General features: G+C 31.3%; 1 protein-coding gene across 3 annotated transcripts in view; it reads right to left on the bottom strand.

Annotated features, from left to right (window-relative positions):
• The window catches only part of Csmd3 (CUB and Sushi multiple domains 3), a 1,133,871-nt gene that overhangs the window by 26,541 nt on the left and 1,087,470 nt on the right, over window positions 1–19,860 (bottom strand). For all 3 annotated transcript variants that reach the window (XM_027947308.2, XM_027947313.2, XM_027947317.2), the window contains 4 exons: window positions 17,294–17,476; window positions 9,188–9,364; window positions 2,897–3,076; window positions 1,181–1,354 (listed from right to left, as the gene is read on the bottom strand). In XM_027947308.2, coding sequence (XP_027803109.2) covers window positions 1,181–1,354; window positions 2,897–3,076; window positions 9,188–9,364; window positions 17,294–17,476 — 714 coding nt within the window. The remainder of the gene's footprint in view (window positions 1–1,180; window positions 1,355–2,896; window positions 3,077–9,187; window positions 9,365–17,293; window positions 17,477–19,860) is intronic.

Genomic DNA, 19,860 nt, shown 5'->3' with positions numbered 1-19,860 from the left:
TTTAGCACCACATACAAAAATAAATAAAATAAAGACACGCTGTCCACCTACAAGAAAAATTTTAAAAATGAAAATTAAAAAAAATCAAAGTAATCATTGAATATATATGAAAACAAAACAAATTTTTCCAGAGTAAAGTAATACAGGTAAAATAATACAAACATTGGTTTATTGTGTTTTCTTTTAATTTTCACCATCGTTCAGGATATTATAAACTTTGCTGCATTCAAGCACTCTGGCAGCATAATCTCAATCCTGAAGGTTAGGAACCTTGTTTTATTAAATTTCATACATCTAGCATATTTTGAATTTGATGCATGCTTTCTCAGTGAATTTCATCAATGAGCATTTCAGCTTGGGCAATCATTTCTATCATTAAGTTATGTAATGGCCTACTTCTGAAGTGTTTCTCTTGCATATTTCTATTGAGTCATTCATCTCAGTATCTTATTTTTGTGCAATAAGAAAGAGAGGAGGGAGAGACAGCCATAAAACTCAATTCTCCCCACTGTATTATTCCCTCAGTTTTCTACCTAGGGATTTTCATTTAAGTAAACCAAAGACTACTGATGTTGGGTTAACATCTAAGTAGGGTCTAACTGTCTACAACCCATGCTACAATAATTTATGTGTAACATAAATGTGATTTTTGTTTTGCTTTACATTCTTACAAATTAATCCTGAAATAATGCTTTGGGGGTATACAGTAATCTCTCTAAAAATAATGATCTGTAATTTCTATGCTTACCCTGTTAATTTTAGATGTACAAAAACAATCATCATCATGAGAACTTAATGTGAATGAACATGTAAAAGTGGCATAGGTTTATTGTGAAAATAGATTTGTGGATAGAAATTAAAAAGTAATCAAATGAGATAAATTGGATATAAATAAGAATCATTTTGCAGAAATAATCTAAGAGGGTCTGTGGGGAAATTTTGAAAAACATATTTTGAAAAGTTTATCAAAACAGTTAAGCCTAAGATATGAGGACAGACCAGAAAGAATACAATAAGCATAAAAAGAGTATATAAAGAGTAGCTATGCTGGAAAATACTGACTTTTTAAATTTGAGTTTTAACTAAGCATTGGAGGGAGCTTAACAACCTCATATCTGTTCTGGTAAATTTGAAAATTTGTCACTTTAACACATCATCATAATATGGAAATTATACTTACGTAAGCACTGAGGTACTTCTCCACTCCAGGTACCATTCCCTACACAGGTCAAAACAGCAGGAAAGGAAAGTTCATATCCTGGAGAACAGATGTAGCTAATACTGAAGCCCCAGTCGAAATTTGTTCCTTCCAGTCTTCCATTAGAGATCTGTGGTGGAGTTGGGCAGGTAACAGCTGCAATTACATTAAAAGTGATTAAGACACAGCTGTTGAAATATCCTGAGTGTAAAAACAATAAATAAATATAATTAGAGGAAGCATATGTGCTAATTTAACCTTTTGGAGGACAATGCTATGTGACATGTTTTATTCTCCTAGTAGTATTCCTGAAACATCCCTGAAATTAATCCCTACAAGATGCTACTTTTTCTTGGCAAGATAACGGCTACTGGTTTTCAGAGATTCTTTTACAAAATAGCAAGCTTCCTGCCAGTTAAGGAAAGGCTATATACTACTACAACTGATAAATTATTGGTTTTATATAAAATTATTTTTCAAGACTCTTAGGCTAAAGAGCTTGGTGGTTTGGCTATATATGTTATCAGCATTGTAACTAAGGAATTTAGAAATAGTTATGTAGCAGTTGGGAAAGTAAAGATCACGTGTCTATTATAATAGTCGAATTGATTCCCATAACCACTTAGGTTCCTATGCTAAAACCTATTATAGAATTTATAAATGCATTGCTAAATTTTTAAAAATTTATTTGGTTTAAATTGTTTTAAGTTGTCCTCAAACAAAAGCAGGTTGATTAAGGTAGCAGAAATGAAAGGGATAGGAGAGGTACCAATTTCAAGGCCTAAAAATGAGAATGATAGTATTATGATGAATAGCAACATAGATAAATAAGTTTTAAAGTTTATTAACAATGCAATTGCCAGTGTGGATTAATGAATGTATAACTTATAAACTTGTCTGTTCATATATTTTTAATATACTAACTGTATATTTATAGTGATCCAATTCAGAAAGTGTATAATCCAGAAAAATGTCAAGCACATCGAAACTATTATTTTTATTGCAAACTATTAATTCATAGACATGTACAAACATACATGAATTATAAAATTCAACCATTATAAAACAATACAAATTGACACTGCATTCACAAATAATCATAAAAATTGGTGGAACTATTAGGAAAACATTTCCAGTGGATGAAATAAACAGCATATAGTAGCAAATCTAAATCCATATAGACAGAAAATAAATAATTAAATTTTGCATTCTTTGAAGAAACAAGTGCTCCCTTTTCTTAGAAGAATTACAGTTCTATAACTCAGACTAGCTGTTCCTAAATTAGAGAAAGTTTTTTCCCCCATCTTTAAATGACTTGACCCAAAGTGGCTTATTGGTTTACCAAATTAGTTATAATTCATTAAAGTTACATTCTTTGCAAAATATTCACCAATAAATATAAGTAATAATGGTGATTATATATCAAAGTACATTCTATTTGTGTTTTTTTTTGTTGCATTCATTGTTCCCACTTACAATAAGATATAATGCTTTTTTTTTTCAAAATATCATTGTTAAATCCTGTATATTGCAATAGGCTTTTAAAGAAAAATGTATACATCATTTCTTAGTACCATGAAAAAGAATGAAACTGAAAATTTAAAAAAAAAAACTGAATGTACTTTAAATTTTCATATAAAAATTAAGGAAATATGTGGTGGTTACCACTTGAAAATGTTGATAAAATAATCATCATACCTCTACAAGTTGGCATTATTCCACTCCATGTGCCATTAGTAGTACAAGTCCTGACTCTGGAACCATTTAATTCCATCGTATAGCCTGGCTGGCATATGTAAGAAACATTTTGTCCAACCACATAATCATCACCATATCTCAATCCATTGGCTGGTATGCCTGGGTCTCCACAACTGATAACTATCAGTATTGAATTAGAAGAACAGATGGTTAATGTGCATGTATTTAATGAAGAGAAGCAGTAAGCATATGGTACACTTAATACATAAGCAGGGGAAATTAGTTATCATTTTCATTTTTAACCATAAAACATAAGCATATTTAAACTACATACTTGCAGTTCTTGATTATGCTCAGGTATGCTTATTAAAAATTCTATACACATAGTTCAGAAACTATCACTTAGAACCTTAAAAGTCTAGGTAAATATTCTATTACATTGTAGGGAATTCCAATGCAGTAACCCTTTTTAACCTGCATTATATGACCTCAGAAAAACCATCTTATGGAATCAGATTTCTAACATAGTATCTGAAATTTTTACTCCTACATGTGCCTTGCTGTACTAAGAGCATGTTTTCCCCACAGCATCACTCAATTGGATATAGCAATAGATTTTAATCAAAACAATGCTAAGACAAAAGAAATATTTTTGAATGAATATAAAATGTGAAATGATTACACATAGGGTAGTATGCCTGATTTGTACACTCAGTGGGCTCAAATTTTTAAAAAGAAAACATTACTCGTTTGGGGTAAATCAATTTCCCATTTCTAACAAATAATTATCAACCCAAGCAGAAGGCAACCCTCAAAAAATTGCAATCTCTACCCTAAAATGTACTTGCTACCTGAACTTGGATGGGTTTGAGGTCTTCCAATCCAAATTCTTCACCAATATTCCATAGTATTATCAACCTAATACAGGGATATTTCTGCCCTCAAGCACACTATGCATATACCATCTAACCCTCCACACTTGCAATCAACCCCCACTGGAAGGTAAGGACAACAAAGAAGTGTGAACCTCTCTCTACTAATGACACAATCAATCAGCAGTGTTAAAAGCATTGATGGTCCCAGAGCAAGAATGAGAATAGGGAGGCCAAACAGGGTCAGGGCTACCAGGCTGTGAGGAGCCAAAGCCTAGGACCTAGCTAAGGAATACTGGGAGGCAGAGTGCTCATTCCAAGTTCTCAGCACATGTTCCATTGTCCCATTGGAATTCAGTTATAAAACACAAATTCAAAGACAAAACTATTAAGAATTTAGGATGGCCATGAAAGAGCATTAGTTTCTAAATACAGTTTCTAGCATGGGATGATTATCAACTGCACTGATTTTTATACCCAAGTGTCACTGCATGTATAATATAATGACTTATTTATGACACTACCTAAAAACTTTCAAAAGATTTGAGAAAATCTTAGAAAATACAAATAACACAAAATTCTATTTTAAAATGAAATATATCAAAGATTATGAATAAGTTACAAAAGTGCTAACTTTTTTGAGGCAAAAATTTTGAGTAAGATTTGGTCAACAAATTGGGTAAAAGTTTTCAGGCAGCTAAGAAAAAGCAAAATACAAGTTATGGTTTTTATTTTCTGAAGATTAAAAACAATGCAATAGACTTGCCTTTTAATCTACCAAGTCTTTTTATTCTTAAAGGGTAAGTAATTTTCCCAGGTAAACTTGGATTATTATTTCTCCCTCTCTTTCTCCCTCCCCTCCTCTCCTCTCCTCTTCTCTCTCTCTGCCATTCTCTCTCTCTTTATCTCTCCACATCTTTCTTAAATTAACATTTCTCAATATTTTGGAGGTCCAAGTCAGACTGAGACAGTCAGGTAGTTAATTAATGATTGGGTCAGGAAGATAGGGGTTTATTCAAAAGGAAATACAATGCTAATACCTCCAGAGTACTTCCCTCTCCTCAAACTTGTTGCCAAGGTTACCTGCCTCCAGGGAATTGTTTCTCTCTGCAAGGAGTTGTTCATGAATACTCCCTGGGTAGCTCCTTTCCTGCCTTTTCTGCCAGATATAAAAAAAACAGGGAGAGGTAAACCCTGAACAGTTCTCTTATCACCCTTTTGGTCACCAGGTAGGCAAGATAAGAAGAGGAGGGGAAACAAGAAGAAATTAAACCTAAAACCTATAAAAGGGACAGGATACCCCCACTCCCTCAGGGCACCAGCTCTGGACACCCTCCTCTCTAGAGGAGTCTCTCTCTCTCTCTTGTCTTGACATTTCCCAGGTGTTCAATCTTCAACACCAGGGGAACTGGACATGATTCTGATTTTCAAGACTAGTTTCACAAGGTTAAGGACTAAGAACAGGTTAAGGCATGGAAAACCATAATATGGGACTTCAACTGAATTGTATTTATTATTTTGTATTAAGATTCATCAATAACTAAAAAAAAAATTTAAAAAGATTTATGAATAGCAATATTTTTTCATATTATTCTTACCTGTTGAGCCCAGGAAGTTTTACAATTATGAGTAACAGCATTTAAATTAAAGAATGATATTAAGGATACTCAATCTTATAATTTTTGGAGCCCACAAGACAGTTTATTGAAATAAAACTTTTGAGTCTTTCTATCTTACTTCTATTTAGAGTTTTGTATACAGAAAGATTTTTATTCCTATGATTATGGATGAGTAAAAATATTTTTAATGATACAACTGAAATAGATAAGAAATTAAATAATCATATTCTTTACTAAAAATGATATTTCTTTCTTGCAGTTTCAAAATTTATAACCATGTGAAAATGATTATATACTTTCACTTTTTATTTTTTTATTAAAAATTTATTTTTTGGGCTGGGGATGTGGCTCAAGTGGTAGCGCACTTGCCTGGCATGCGTGGGGCACTGGGTTCGATCCTCAGCACCACATAAAAATAAAAAAAAAAATAAAAAGATGTTGTGTCCACCGAAAACAAATATTGAAAAAAAATTTTTCTCTCTCTCTCTCTCCTCTCTCTCTCTTTCAAAAAAAACTTATTTTAAGTCATCTTATATTTTTTTGACCATTATTACTAATTAAGAAGAGCAATTGACAACATCTATAAATGGTTATTTTCTAGACAGTGCTTTTAGAGATTGAATTTGAATCTTGGCAAGAAGAAACAGCCAATCCATTTGTAGGGCACATGAGCTGAGATGCATCCACCAGAAAGGACAGAGGGTTTATTTTATATATTCACTAAGAAAGAGTTGTGCATATTGTGTCAGCATAATGAATGAAATGTCAGACAATAAAAGCTTCAGAAGGATTTGTTTGGTGACTTCCTAATGAAGCAAAGGCCAATCAAAGAGACAGTTTCCAATAGCAACAGTTTTTGTAAACAGCACCTGCTCTGCAAGTCAGTTCTTTCACTACCAGCTTGTTTTCAGCAACCAAAAAAGGCTTTGGGGTTTTTTTTCAGGAAAAACCTTAGATTAGTAGCTCTTTAGGGTTTCACCCCAAAATTTAGAGACATCAGTTCTGTGGTTCATTTCAAGAATATCTTCAAAAATTATCATAATCCTTAAATGTACAACACACACACACACACACACACACACACACACCCCAACAAATTCCATGAAGCTGTTTTTTCTTCTATGTTGTGTAATCAGAACCTAATCTAGTGCATGACTCATGATTAGAGATTAAATACTTATTTAAAGAATAAATATGAAAATAGTATATGAAGAAATGATAAATTGTCAGCTCAAATTGTAATATATATATATATATATATATATATATATATATATATATACACAAATTGTTTTAATGGTTTGAATTTGTTTTTGTTTTTTGGTACTGGGGATTAAACCCAGGTGTGCTTTACCAATGAGTTACATCCCCGGTCCTTTTTATTTTGAGATATGGTCTCTCTAAATTTAATAGGGCTTTGCTGTTTTTCTAAGGCTGGACTCAAACTTGAGATCCTCCTGCTTCAGACTTCAGAGTCACTGGTGTGCACCTCTGCTCCCCATTGAATATGTTTTGTGGGAGGTTTCTCATTACTCTATTTTGTAATTGATATTTATTTGTGATAAATATAAATCAATAAACTAAAATGAAACAATTGTAATTCCAAATGATTTTTATCACTTCAAAACTATTCTTCCTTTTAAATTCTTATGTGAACAATATAAATGTGCATTTTAAAATAAAGTAACATAATTTCTTCCAGAGTTTTCTTAAATAATTCATTTTTAACTTAATATCTAATGGACATTTTTGTACCTTAATAGGTAGATCCATGTAATGTATTTTTAATTGTATAATATCTCATGTAGATACACATGCAATCTAAAATATGTAAACAAACTCCCATGGACTAATATTTGAATGATTTCATATTTTCCTTTTATAAACAATGCAACAATGTACATGCTTGCTGGCCCATGCTTTACACATGTGCATTGTCAGGCTTCTACCTTCAAGACCAGAAGAATTCTACTGTAGGAGCATGAAGTTCTAGAAAGATGAAATACACAATAGTTCTGAATTTGTATAATCTCCCAAATCAGAAGTTTATTTTCTTTTTACATTCCCAAAAGGTTGGATTTTTCAAACTTAACTTTGGCACTATTTTTAACATTTAGAGCGAACTGATTCTTGGGGTTTTGGTGCATTGTAGGATTTTCAGCAGTATCCCTGATATCTACCTACTAGATTCCAATAGCAACCCACAACCTTGTACTGTGTCTTTTGGAAATATATCCAGATATTGCCAAATGTCCTGGGAAGCAAAATGGGCCCTGGTTGAGAGCTGCTGAAGAGCCAAAGATTCATGTTTAGCTTCACTGCACCCAGTTTCATGATTGATATCTCTAGCACCCCCTGTGTAAGAGTAGTCCCATCCTCAGACCTATTGTGTGTAAGAAAAATTCTTTGAGAATTCTCAGATTTGTGACAGTAAGAGGCATTTCCATGCTGGTCTGGAACAAAAGGTTGAAATTCCTATATCAATAAACTTGATTAAATATATTTTCCTGGTTCAAATGAATAAGACCTGCCAGATGCAGAATGTTGAGCATTGGACATTTTGGAAGTAAAAATCCTAGTTGGAAAAGAAAGAAACAGAGAGAGAGAGAGAGAGAGAGAGAGAGAGAGAGAGAGAGAGGGTTGGTTAGCTACCCTTGGGGAAAAAAAAGAAGAAAGAAGGAAGGAAGGAAGGAAGGAAGGAAGGAAGGAAGGAAGGAAGGAAGGAAGGAAGGAGAAAAATCATCCAAGCAAACCAATGAGCATATATCATTTTAGTCATGAAAGTTAACCCTTACTCCACTTCACAAGCCCCGTCCTGGCACAGGCTGTGATTTCTTCCTAAAATGTTGTGTACATTGTACACTGTGGGCTCTAAGCACCAGACATGGTCCTGCCTGGTAACCATGGAAAGGTAAGAAAACCTGTATGACTAACATCCTGTTTTTTGTGCTGACAAGGAAAAAATAAAGGAGGGGGGGTGAATTAATATTTATTTGTAGTAAGTTTGAGATCTTGTCTCTCAATCTGAACATCACAGAAAATAACTTCAGCAAATTTTAAAATGAGGGTACTGTTTTGAGCTACCTGACATTATGATATATATCCCTATCTTCCAGCTTGGCTTAGTTCTGGGAATGTTATTCAACATTTATAATTTCTCTGCTAACTTGTGCATTATTCTTGAATGGGTGATTTTGTTTTAGTAATAGAATCTTTTATCCACCTATAGAAAACTAGTTATTTTGAGAAAGCCTCTCACTCAATATTGAAAGTGGGTTTAACAAGAATCTCACAACAGTTACAGGATGAGTGCTGGGAAAAGGCAGGAAGTTTTGCTTGTGAGGCCAACTTCTAGAGAAAGAATCATTGAAAGGGCAATTTCTCAACTCTGCCAGCATCCAAGATAGATGAATAATGCAGGTAGAATTTTCTTTCTTTCTTTCTTTTTTTAAACCAACATCTCTACTACTAGGCATGGGGAATTGAGTACACTTTTATTATTAAATTATATATTTACAAAATATTTCCAAAATTCAAGTGGACAGGAAATATCATAGCTAACATATCTACACATGTGACTGGAATGGGGCTTTTAAAAAATCAGTGTGTGTGTGAGTGTGTGTGTGTTTGTGTGTGTGTGTGTATCTTTGTGTGTGTGTGTGTATCTTTGTGTGTGTGTGTGTGTTGCTGCTGGACAATCAAACAAATGGCTTTGTAAAGTATAAAACACATATGTATAAACTCACAAATATTTTCAAGTAAATAATTATTTTTAAATATTAAAAAAAAATAAAACATACTTGTACAGTTAGGCAAAACTCCAGACCATGTTCCATTGGCTGTGCACTGTCTAACTGAAGGTCCAGAAAGGATATATCCCTCCATGCAGGAATAAATGACTGAACTGGAAAATGTTGTGCCATCAATTCTAAAGACTTTCCCATTGGCTGTTGTTCCTGGGTTGCCACACTGTATAGCTGTAAAGAAAAGAGATTAAGAATTACAAAAACTAATGCAATTAGAAATCCTTTCCAAAAGAGTTAATGCCTAAATAATCCTTTAAAATTATTCAAAGAAGCAGAATAATTTAAATTTAAATAATTTAAATAATTAAAATTCTCCAAAATAAGCAGAAAACTATCTTTTTTAGGTAGTCAAAATTCAAGATGAACTTTTGTTGATTTTATTAGCTTAATTACTGGGATGCAAATCATAATAACACATGTTTTTTCAACTTCTGTTAGAAGCTTCAGTAAATATTTTAAAATTAAAGCAATTACTTGCAGAGTATTGTCTTCAGGTATCACAAAATCTTTCAGAGAAGGATTTTAAGAGTCTGCCTAAAAAGCTTTTCATGTAAAATTGAGAGATATGTAAAAATAAGATACAATATTAATTATATTTATACTTAGAGGGCAAATAAAAATACAATTTAAAATATAACTGATTTGCTTTAAAAAGTTATAATCTTTATTTACGTGCCAAGAAGTATAAAAAAAATAAACTGAGAAAAACATAAAGTAACTGAATTCTAATAGTTTATATTAAGTTTTCAATATATCCTAAACAGTAACATTGTATGTAAATGCCTATCAGTAATTAACTATTTTATAATATGTTTAAATATCTGCCATCAAAACCAAGTGAATTTTAAAAGTTTCTTAAAAGCAATCCTATAGCAAATGTAATATTAAATTTTGTTGTAATATCAGAAGGCATTTTAATACTTTAAGAATTTAAGGCTATCTTTAGCATATAAAGCAGGATTATAATTTCAGAAAGTGTCATATATATCCCTTGCTTCATCTCAAATATTCATCTTTCCTGTCACTGACAGTGGTGCTTGGTATATGTGTATGTATGCACAGATAAGGACCTTCATGTTTCACATACAAATACAAAAATTCAAACTCTAGACGTCATTTTCAGCAAAATCTGTGATATAGCAGTCATTTTAACTTATCAAGCATAATCATGCTTTTCCAAGATGAAACTCTTGTCATATATATTTGTCATGTATAATTAACCTTGACACAAAGCAAGAAGTATTTGTTTAATTATCATTCTTTTTTGAAAATGTCATGTGGTTTACTCTTTGAAATAGGGAGCCAGGCCAAGTCACATTTCTGCACAGGAAAACCAAGAACTCTTTAGTCATAGTAGTATCAGGTCATAGTCAAATCATACTTTCATTTCTACTTTCCCATCTTTAATTTCCCCACACCTAATATACAAATTTCTCTTACCCAAAATGTTTTTTTAATAAACATAAACTAAATTAAGTAAGATGAAAAAGATAAGTGCAAATATTTATAATCAGGAAAGACTGGAAGCTTGTTGGAAACAAAGAAAAGAAGCAGCAAGTACTTTGCCTCTGTTAGATTGACATCTGGGGAAAGAGTACTTTTTTGTTTTCTGTGAGTAATGCTGTAATTATATTCAGCACTAGCTGACAAAACCATCCTTCCTTTTAAGAGTCATTTCCTAGTAGTCAATTGACCTTAAAAAAAGTGACAGTTGATATTTATTGACCACTTACAATAAATGTGACAACCCCAACTCTTCCAGTATTATTTAATTCTCACAACAATGATATGAGTTAGTACTAATATCAACACCATTCCTTGCTAGAGAACTGAGGCCCAGAGAGGCTAGGTAACTTGTCCAATGTCATACAGCTATTAATGGAAGATCATTCATCCAGTATAGATTCTTACCAATGATTCTGTTAATATATATAAAACCACGGGATCATATTCAAGCTAATGACAAGCATAAACATGTTTGCCAATTGGATATTTGTTGCATCAGATGCTTTATATAAAGTATATTTTAAATGTTTAATTTTCTTTTGTTACTAGAGACCACTTTTTGTTTTTAAGGAACTAAATAATTAAAAAATAATAATACATAGCCATTTCTAATACATCCAAAAATAAATGAAAATATAAGGAATAAAAAGAGTCCCTTACAGAAAGAATCCTGATCAAATGCTTATATATGCATAAATGTGTATATATGTTAATATAAATATGTATTGATTTTAACATTTATTTCAACATTGGGTTAGGCATAGTACACAATAGTGAAGTACCACCATTTTAAATGTATAATCATACCATGCATGGTATTCTATAGCTGCATACCTTATTTTTCTTTCTTAACACTATAATTAGTGCATCTTCTATCACAAAGTTTAGTAACAGTGTGATTTTCCATGTGTGTATATTCATACTTTACCCAATCTCCTATTGATAAACATTAAATTTCATTTAATTCTCTCTTGCTTTTCTATCAGTTTGGCTATACAATAATCTAGCATATCCATAACTCTACGTTGATCTTGTTTCTAAGATAAACATCTGATAGTAGAATCACTGGCTCATTTAAAAATTTTTACAAAATACTTTAAAATTGTTTAAAGTATATTGCTGTAGAGTCATCAAAAATATTATAATATGCCACTTGTAACAGTATAATATTTTTCTATTTTCACACATCTTACAAAATACCATTTGTTACCATTTTTATAAAATGGTCATTTTGTCATGCTGTTTTCTTTAAATTAACACTTCTCTATTCATGAATTAAGTCATTTTAATGCCACTTAAAATTTTTATTTTTATATGAACTTTACCATTCATATGCTTTTATATTTTATTATAAATTAGAGTAACATAATACTACAAAATATTTGAAATAAAGAATAAAAATAGCACTAGTTTCATAACTCTGTTATATGATTATTTTGTGTAATTCTCTTCATAATTTCCCTCATGAATAATATTTTCCATTATTCTAACAAAATATATAATTCTAATCTTATTATTTATTAACATTTATATGATATACATTTTCTCATATTGCCTCAGAGACTGTATTTTAATATTTTTTGATTATGCACTATTAAAATATGTACATATACAATTATTTATATAATATTTTCCTAGATTAGAATTATGAATAATTAGAAATAATAAATTGCTATTTCATGATTTTATACTTTCTTTACTAATATTAATTTTTTAGGGAGAATTCCTCAGAAGTGGAATGATAAATCAAACTATAGATTATTCTATTACTATTTATGTATTTAAAAAAATGTTCTCAAAATGTAATAATAAAATCATCCTGAATGGGAAAAAACACACCACTCACATGGATCATGTAAACAAGCAGGGGTTTCTATCTTCATATCAGATAAAGTGGACTTCAAACCAAAGTCTGTCAAAAGGGCATTTCATACTGCTTAAGGGAATCATACATCAACATGACATAACAATCATAAACATTTATGCCCCAAACAATGGAGCATCTACATATATCAAACAAACACTTCTAAATTTCAGGAATCAAATAGACCACAACAAAATAATGCTGGGTGACTTTAACATACCTCTCTCACCACTAGATAGATCTTCCAAACAAAAACTAAACAAAAAAACTATAGACCTCAATAATGCAGTCAATAATTTAGACTTAACCGACATATATAGAATATTTCATCTATTGATGAGTGAATACACTTTTTTTTCTCAGCAGCACATGGATCCTTTTCTAAAAGAGATCATATGTTATGCCACAAAGCAAGTCTTAACAAAACAAACAAACGAAAATAAAACAGAGATATTACCCTGAATTATATCAGACCATAATGGAATGAAATTAGAAATCAATGATAAAATAAAAAACAGAAGCTACTCCAACACCTGGAGAGTAAAGAACACCCTACTGAATGATGTATGAATAAGAAGACATCAAGGATGCGATTAAAAAAAAAAAATTCATAAGGGTAAATGAGAACTCCAATACAACATGTCAAAATCTCTGGGACACTATGAAGGCAGTGTAATTAATTAAAATAACTTAAATCAGAGCTGAAATCAATGAAATTGAAACAACTGAAAAAATTGACAAAAATAAAAATTTGGTTTTTTGAAAAAATAAATAAAATTGATAAACCCGTGGCCACCCTAAGAGAGAGAGAAGACACAAATTATTAAAATTTATGATGAAAAAGGAAATATCACAACAGACACTACTGAAATACAGAAAATAATTAGAAACTATTTTGAAAAATTATACTCCAGTAAAATAGAAAATCCAAAAGAGGGCTGGGGCTATGGCTCAGTGGTAGAGCACTTACCTGGCACATGTAAGATATTGGGTTCGATCCTCAGCACCAAATAAAAATAAAATAAAGAAATTGTGTCCATCTACAACTAATATATACAGAAATGTATATACATGCGTGTGTCTGTGTGTGTAAAAGAATGTCCCAAAGACACCAACAAAGTTTTAGAGACATATGATCTGCCCAAACTAAATCAGGAAGACAAACAATTTAAACAGATCAATTTCAAGGAAGGAAATAGAAGACTCCATCAAAAGCCTACCAACCAAGAAAAACCCAGGACTAGATGGATTCTCAGCTGAGTTCTACAAGACCTTCAGAGAAGAATTAATACCAATGTTCCTCAAATTTTTCCATGAAATAGAAAAGAAGGGAACCTTTCCAAACTCATTCTACAAAGTTAGTATCACCCTCATTGACTCAACAAGGAAACAAAACTTCACACCAATATACCTGATGAACATAGACACAAAAATTCTCAATAAAATTCTGGCAAATCTCATATAAAAACATATATAAAAGATAGTGCACCATGATCAAGTTGGGTTCATCCCAGGGATGCAAAGTTGGTTCAACACATGGAAATCAATAAATGTAATTCACCACTTTAATAGACTCCTATGCTCTTGGATAGGCAAAATTAATGTTGTCAAAATGGCCATACTACCAAAAGCAGTATACAGAGTCAATGTGATACCAACTAAAATCCCAACATCAGAGCTCATAGAAATAGAAAAAGTAATTATGAAACTCATTTGGAAAAATAAGAGACTCAGAATAACCAAAGCAATCCTTAGCAAGAAGAATTTTTTGTGAAGCAGGAGGCATCACAATATCAGACCTTAAACTATACTCCAGAGTCACAGTAAAAAAAAAAAAAAAAAAATGGCATGGTATTGACACCAAAACAGACATGTAGACCAATAGCACAGAATAGAAGACACAGAGACAAACCCACATAAATACAGTTATTTCATATTAGACAAAGGAGCCAAAAACATATATTGGAGAAAAAATAGCCTCATCAAATGGTGCCAGGAAAACTGAAAATCCATACGCAACAAAACAAATTTAAACCCCTCTCTCTCACCATGCACAAAACTCAACTCAAAGTGGATCAAGGACCTAGGAATTGAACCAGAGACCCTACACCTAATAGAAAAAAAAAAAAAGTAGGCCCAAATCTTCATCATGGCAGATTAGGCCCCACCTTCCTTAATAAGTAAGACTCCTTTAGCACAAGAAATAAAATCAAGAATCAATAAATGGGATGGATTCAAATTCTAAAGCTTCTTCTCAGCAAAGAAACAATCAATGATGTAAAGAGATAGTCTACATTTTGGGAGCAAATTTTTGCCACACACACATCAGATAGAGCACTAATCTCCAGGATATATAAACAAGTCAAAAAACTTAGCACCCCAAAACCAAAATAACCCAATCAATAAATGGGCTGAGGAATTGAACAGATACTTTGAAGAAAATGATATATAATCGATCAACAAATATGTGAAAAAAATGTTCAACATCCTTAGTAATTAGAGAATTGCAAATCAAAACTACTCTAACATTTCATTTCATTCCAGTCAGAATGGCATTTATCAAGAATACAAGAAACAATAAGTGTTGGCGAGGATGTGGGGGTGGGAGGCACACTCATACATTGCTGGAAGGACTGAAAATTGTTGCAATCAATGTGGAAAATAGTATGGAAATTCCTTAAAAACTTGGAATGGAAACACCTTTTGACCCAGCTATTCCATTCCTTAGTCTATACTCAAAGGACTTAAAACCAGCATACTACAGTGATGCAGCCACCTCATGTTTATAGCAGCACAATTCACAATAGCCAAACTATGGAACTAACCTAAATGACCTTCAGTAGATGAATGAATAAAGGAACTGTGATTTTATATATATATATATATATATATATATATATATATATATATATATATATATATATATACACACACACACACACACACACACACACAATTACTCAGCAATAAAAGAGAATAAGATTATGGCATTTGCAGGTAAATGAATGAAGCTGGAAAATATCATGCTAAGCAAAATAAACTAATCTCAAAAATCCAAAGGCCAAATGTTTCCTCTGATAAGTGGGTGCTAATCTATAATGAGGAGGGCATAGGATGAGTGGAGGAAGTTTGTATTGGGCAAAAGGTAGAGGGAAGAGAGGAGGGGACATGGGGATAGGAAAGATGGTTGAAGGAGACGAACTTCATTTCCCTAGGTACATGTATGATTGCATAAATGGTGTGACCCTAATTTATGAACAACCAGAGAAGTGAAAAATTGTGCCTCATTTGTGTACAATGAACCAAAAAATATTCTGCTGTCATGTATAACTGATTAGAACAAATAATTTTAAAAAATTTAGAAAAAGTTAAAAAAATCATCCTGCTATGTTTTAAAGTTTTAGTTTTACTGCACCCACCAGAATTTCACATTTCCATTTTAAGAATAAGTGGGAATTTTGTCATGATGATTAATCATAATTTTCTCATTAGTGGTTCTGTGTATTTTTTTCTATAGCTTAATATTTTTTCTTTTATGTATTTTTGCTCATGTACTTTGTTGGTTCATCTACTAAAATCTGTTTTCTTAAATGAAATGTATGAAGTCTGTTTATGTGATAAATATTAAATGTTATACTGCTATGGCTTATAGTTTTACTAGTAATCATAATGCACATGTCAACAAAACATCAGAATAGCAATCTGCATTTCAAGTTTAAAGTATTTTATAGAACAGCATTGAAAAGTACTGACTTAGGCTCTGTGCAGTGGCACATGCCTGTAATCCTAGCAGCTCAGGAGGCTGAGGCAGGAGGATTTTGAATTAAAAGTTAGTCTCAGCAAAAGCAAGGTGCTAAGCAACTCAGTGAGACCCTGTGTCTAAATCAAATAAAAAATAGGGCTGGGGATGTGGCTCAGTGGTTGAGTGTCCCTTAGTTTAATCCCCAGTACCAAAAAAAAAAAAAAAAGTACTGACTTAAATATCACTCATACATAATGTAATTAGGAGATATAATGACTACATCATTGTAATCTGCCTTCAGAAAATAATTTTGAGAAATAAAGTGAACAGTTTAGCATACTTAACTATATTTTTCTCAGCAACTACATTCTCCAACTTCTCTCCCTGAATCAATTTAATTGCAACTCTCACGATTATTAGAATTCATCTAGTTAAAAAAGATAACTATGTTTCCAAGAATATAGATAATAATTTTTAAAATAATGAAAAAGATTTTTTATAATTCAGTCAATCAAAAAACTCAAGAATGTTCTAATGGGAAATATTTCCTATTTACACACCAATAAGTTTAATATAAGTAAAATCACAAGGGTAATTTTCCAAGATTTCATTTTGTAGTCAATCTTGTAAACTTCTAAAAACTTAGAAGGTAAAACAGATACTCAGGTAACTTTCATGTAAAAACCACCTATTTTTCCCTACTGCGTATACTTACATGAAGTAAAAATAAACCCTTTTAACAAATATTTGTTTTATTTTTACAATCTAAATGTTTTTTATGTTGTGAATAATGTTTGTATGTAAATGATGAAAATAATGTAATTTTTGGAATTAAAGGGTGCTATCTCTAAAACTAAAAATACTATTGTTTTTATTTTGTAATTGAGGGCAGGGCAATACAAGTAATTTTATTAGTAGTATTCAATTGAATTTGGATACATGTTAAATTTCAGAACTCACAGTATACTCCTTTTCTGCTTGAGATTACCTTTGCATTCTGGCTGCCTTCCAGTCCAACTACCATTGGCTAAACATGTTCTTTCTTCTGAGCCATGAAGGGTATAACCAGTATCACAAGCAAAACGTACAGTACTTTTAGTTCTGAAATCACTTTCCTGTCTTGAACCATGACCAGGAGTCCCCGGATCCCCACAAGTACCAGTGGCATCACCTGCAATGCAGTAAAGTTCAAGTTAATTTATCTCAATAAACATTTATAATTTTTAATGTTTAATAAATTTTTAACATTTAGGCCAATAGTCTAGAAGGCATTTGTTTTTGTGAATGTTGTGTTTGAACATGATAACTTGACATAGTAATAATTTCTATTTCCCAACTGACTATAGTCATATAAAGAAAAAACATAGGTGAAAAAGAAAATTGTTGCAGAGTATGGTATTATTTTCTTTATCAGTGATATTTGGAGACCTTAAATAGGTTACAGACATTTCATTAGTAATTCCTGAACCTAGTAAATAACCAACCTAATGGAAAATTTATAGCTGACAGTCCTATAGATTCAAATAACAGTGAACTTATAAAACTAACATTAAAAACTGGATTCAGTAATTTACATTTTCCTTCTCTGTATTTAGTAAGTACTGATAATATTTTTGCAGTTCATCTAGCACTGTGGTGTCTTCTAGGGAACATAAATATTATGGTACAGTTCTTTCTATTGGCTAAAATTTATCCCCCTAATTTTCACTACCTAGGATGAATAAACTGCACATTTCTCATATATTGATAATAAAAATAAATTCTATATGTAACCCAAAATTAGAAACTGCTGGGGCTGGGGATGTGGCTCAGCAGTAGAGCGCTGGCCTAGCGTGTGCAAGACACTGGGTTCGATCCTCAGCACCCCATAAAAAAATAAAATAAAGGTGTTGTGTCCAACTACAACTAAAAGTATATATATTATAGCAATTTAAGCAGTTTATTATATATATAATAAACTGCTTAAATTGCTAGTAATTATTTTGTTAATGACTGGACATGAATTTTAAAAATTTTCATGTTAAGAATTTACTATCTACTCAATATCTTAAGAATTTATTCAGTGCTTTGCTCACTTCCTAAATAATTCTAGTCAAAATGTCTTACTACATATCCAGAGAGACAGAGAGACAGAGAGACAAGGAGCAGTGAATACAAAAGTATTGAAAATGTTATTTTTCGAGATGTCTGTTTGACATGGTCTGTGTATTTGGTGTCTTTAAATTTCTTTATTTTCATGTGATGTAATATTAATAAACACACAAAATTGTATGATCAGCATTTCACTTTCAAATATCTATGCATAATTTGTTATTTTTTTTTACACTTTGGTAGCCCATAATGAATTATCTGAGAATTAACATCACAATGAGTTTCTTAGACTTTAAGTCTCATGAAAATTAGTTTTATTAAACATAATTTTAAAATATGTAGATTAATTTGAAGTCCTAGGCAATCACTTCATAGAAATTAACCGCTAGTTGTAAGATCTGTACACCAACTAACCAAGTCACAATTTTAATATCTAAAGGGAATATAATGTAAGACAACTACTGATGAGTTATCAGAATGATCTCCCCATGAATAAATAAAATTATATAGACAATGTACAATATATAAGTAAAAAAAGGCAGAAAAATAATCAAAATATCTATATAATGAATAAAGGGAATTCAACTTTTTTGAAAAAAAGCAGTACGTAAAACATCTTAGAAAAGATTAGTCAAATACTCTGTGAAGAGATTATAAAATTAAAAAGCTTTACTATTCTTTCATTTGAAGATGGTGACTGAGGTTGTATGAGCTCAATATCTGTACATTTCCCCAAAATACAGAAAGTTAGGATAGTTTTCAGAAGGCTTATTAGGTTCAGTTAATTTAAATTCCTTAAAAATTTATTTTTAAATTATTCCATTAAGTAATCAATTGTAAAAGTAGAACAGAACTGAACTATGACAAGAAACCACAATAAAACATTGGCTTCTGAGGAAAGTTGTACTTGATGTCTGCTAAGTGGAACAGCTACTTTAGCATGAGAAGTTTCATCATTTTTATGAACAAAAGCACTTTATAAAGTGTAGCATCTGAAAACCTCATAATTCTTTACATCAGGCACAAAACAGTTCAAATCACACACATGTAATTTATTATCTGGAAGATTGGTGTTAATTTGCCTCTAAATTTACATAATATTAGAAATATTCCAATATACATATAAGCAATGTTTCAGCTTATCTCATGAAATTTTAAGAGAAATGTACTATGTCTTCAGATTGTTTTATACATGCATATTATATATACATGTTATATATATATATATATATTATATATATGTTTATATATACATATTATATATATAAAACAATCTGAAGACATACTACATATATTATTAATACATATATTATATGTTGTATATTACATATTATATATGTTTATATATACATATTATATATATAAAACAACCTATATATGTATGCATATATGTATATATATGTGTATGTATATGTATACACACACACACACATATTTGTCACCATCATCATAATGTAATTTTTG

Source organism: Marmota flaviventris, chromosome 15 (genome assembly GCF_047511675.1).
Source record: "Marmota flaviventris isolate mMarFla1 chromosome 15, mMarFla1.hap1, whole genome shotgun sequence".
In the NCBI taxonomy this organism is placed as follows: Eukaryota; Metazoa; Chordata; class Mammalia; order Rodentia; family Sciuridae; genus Marmota; species Marmota flaviventris.
This window is presented reverse-complemented; position numbering and strand designations above follow the sequence as displayed.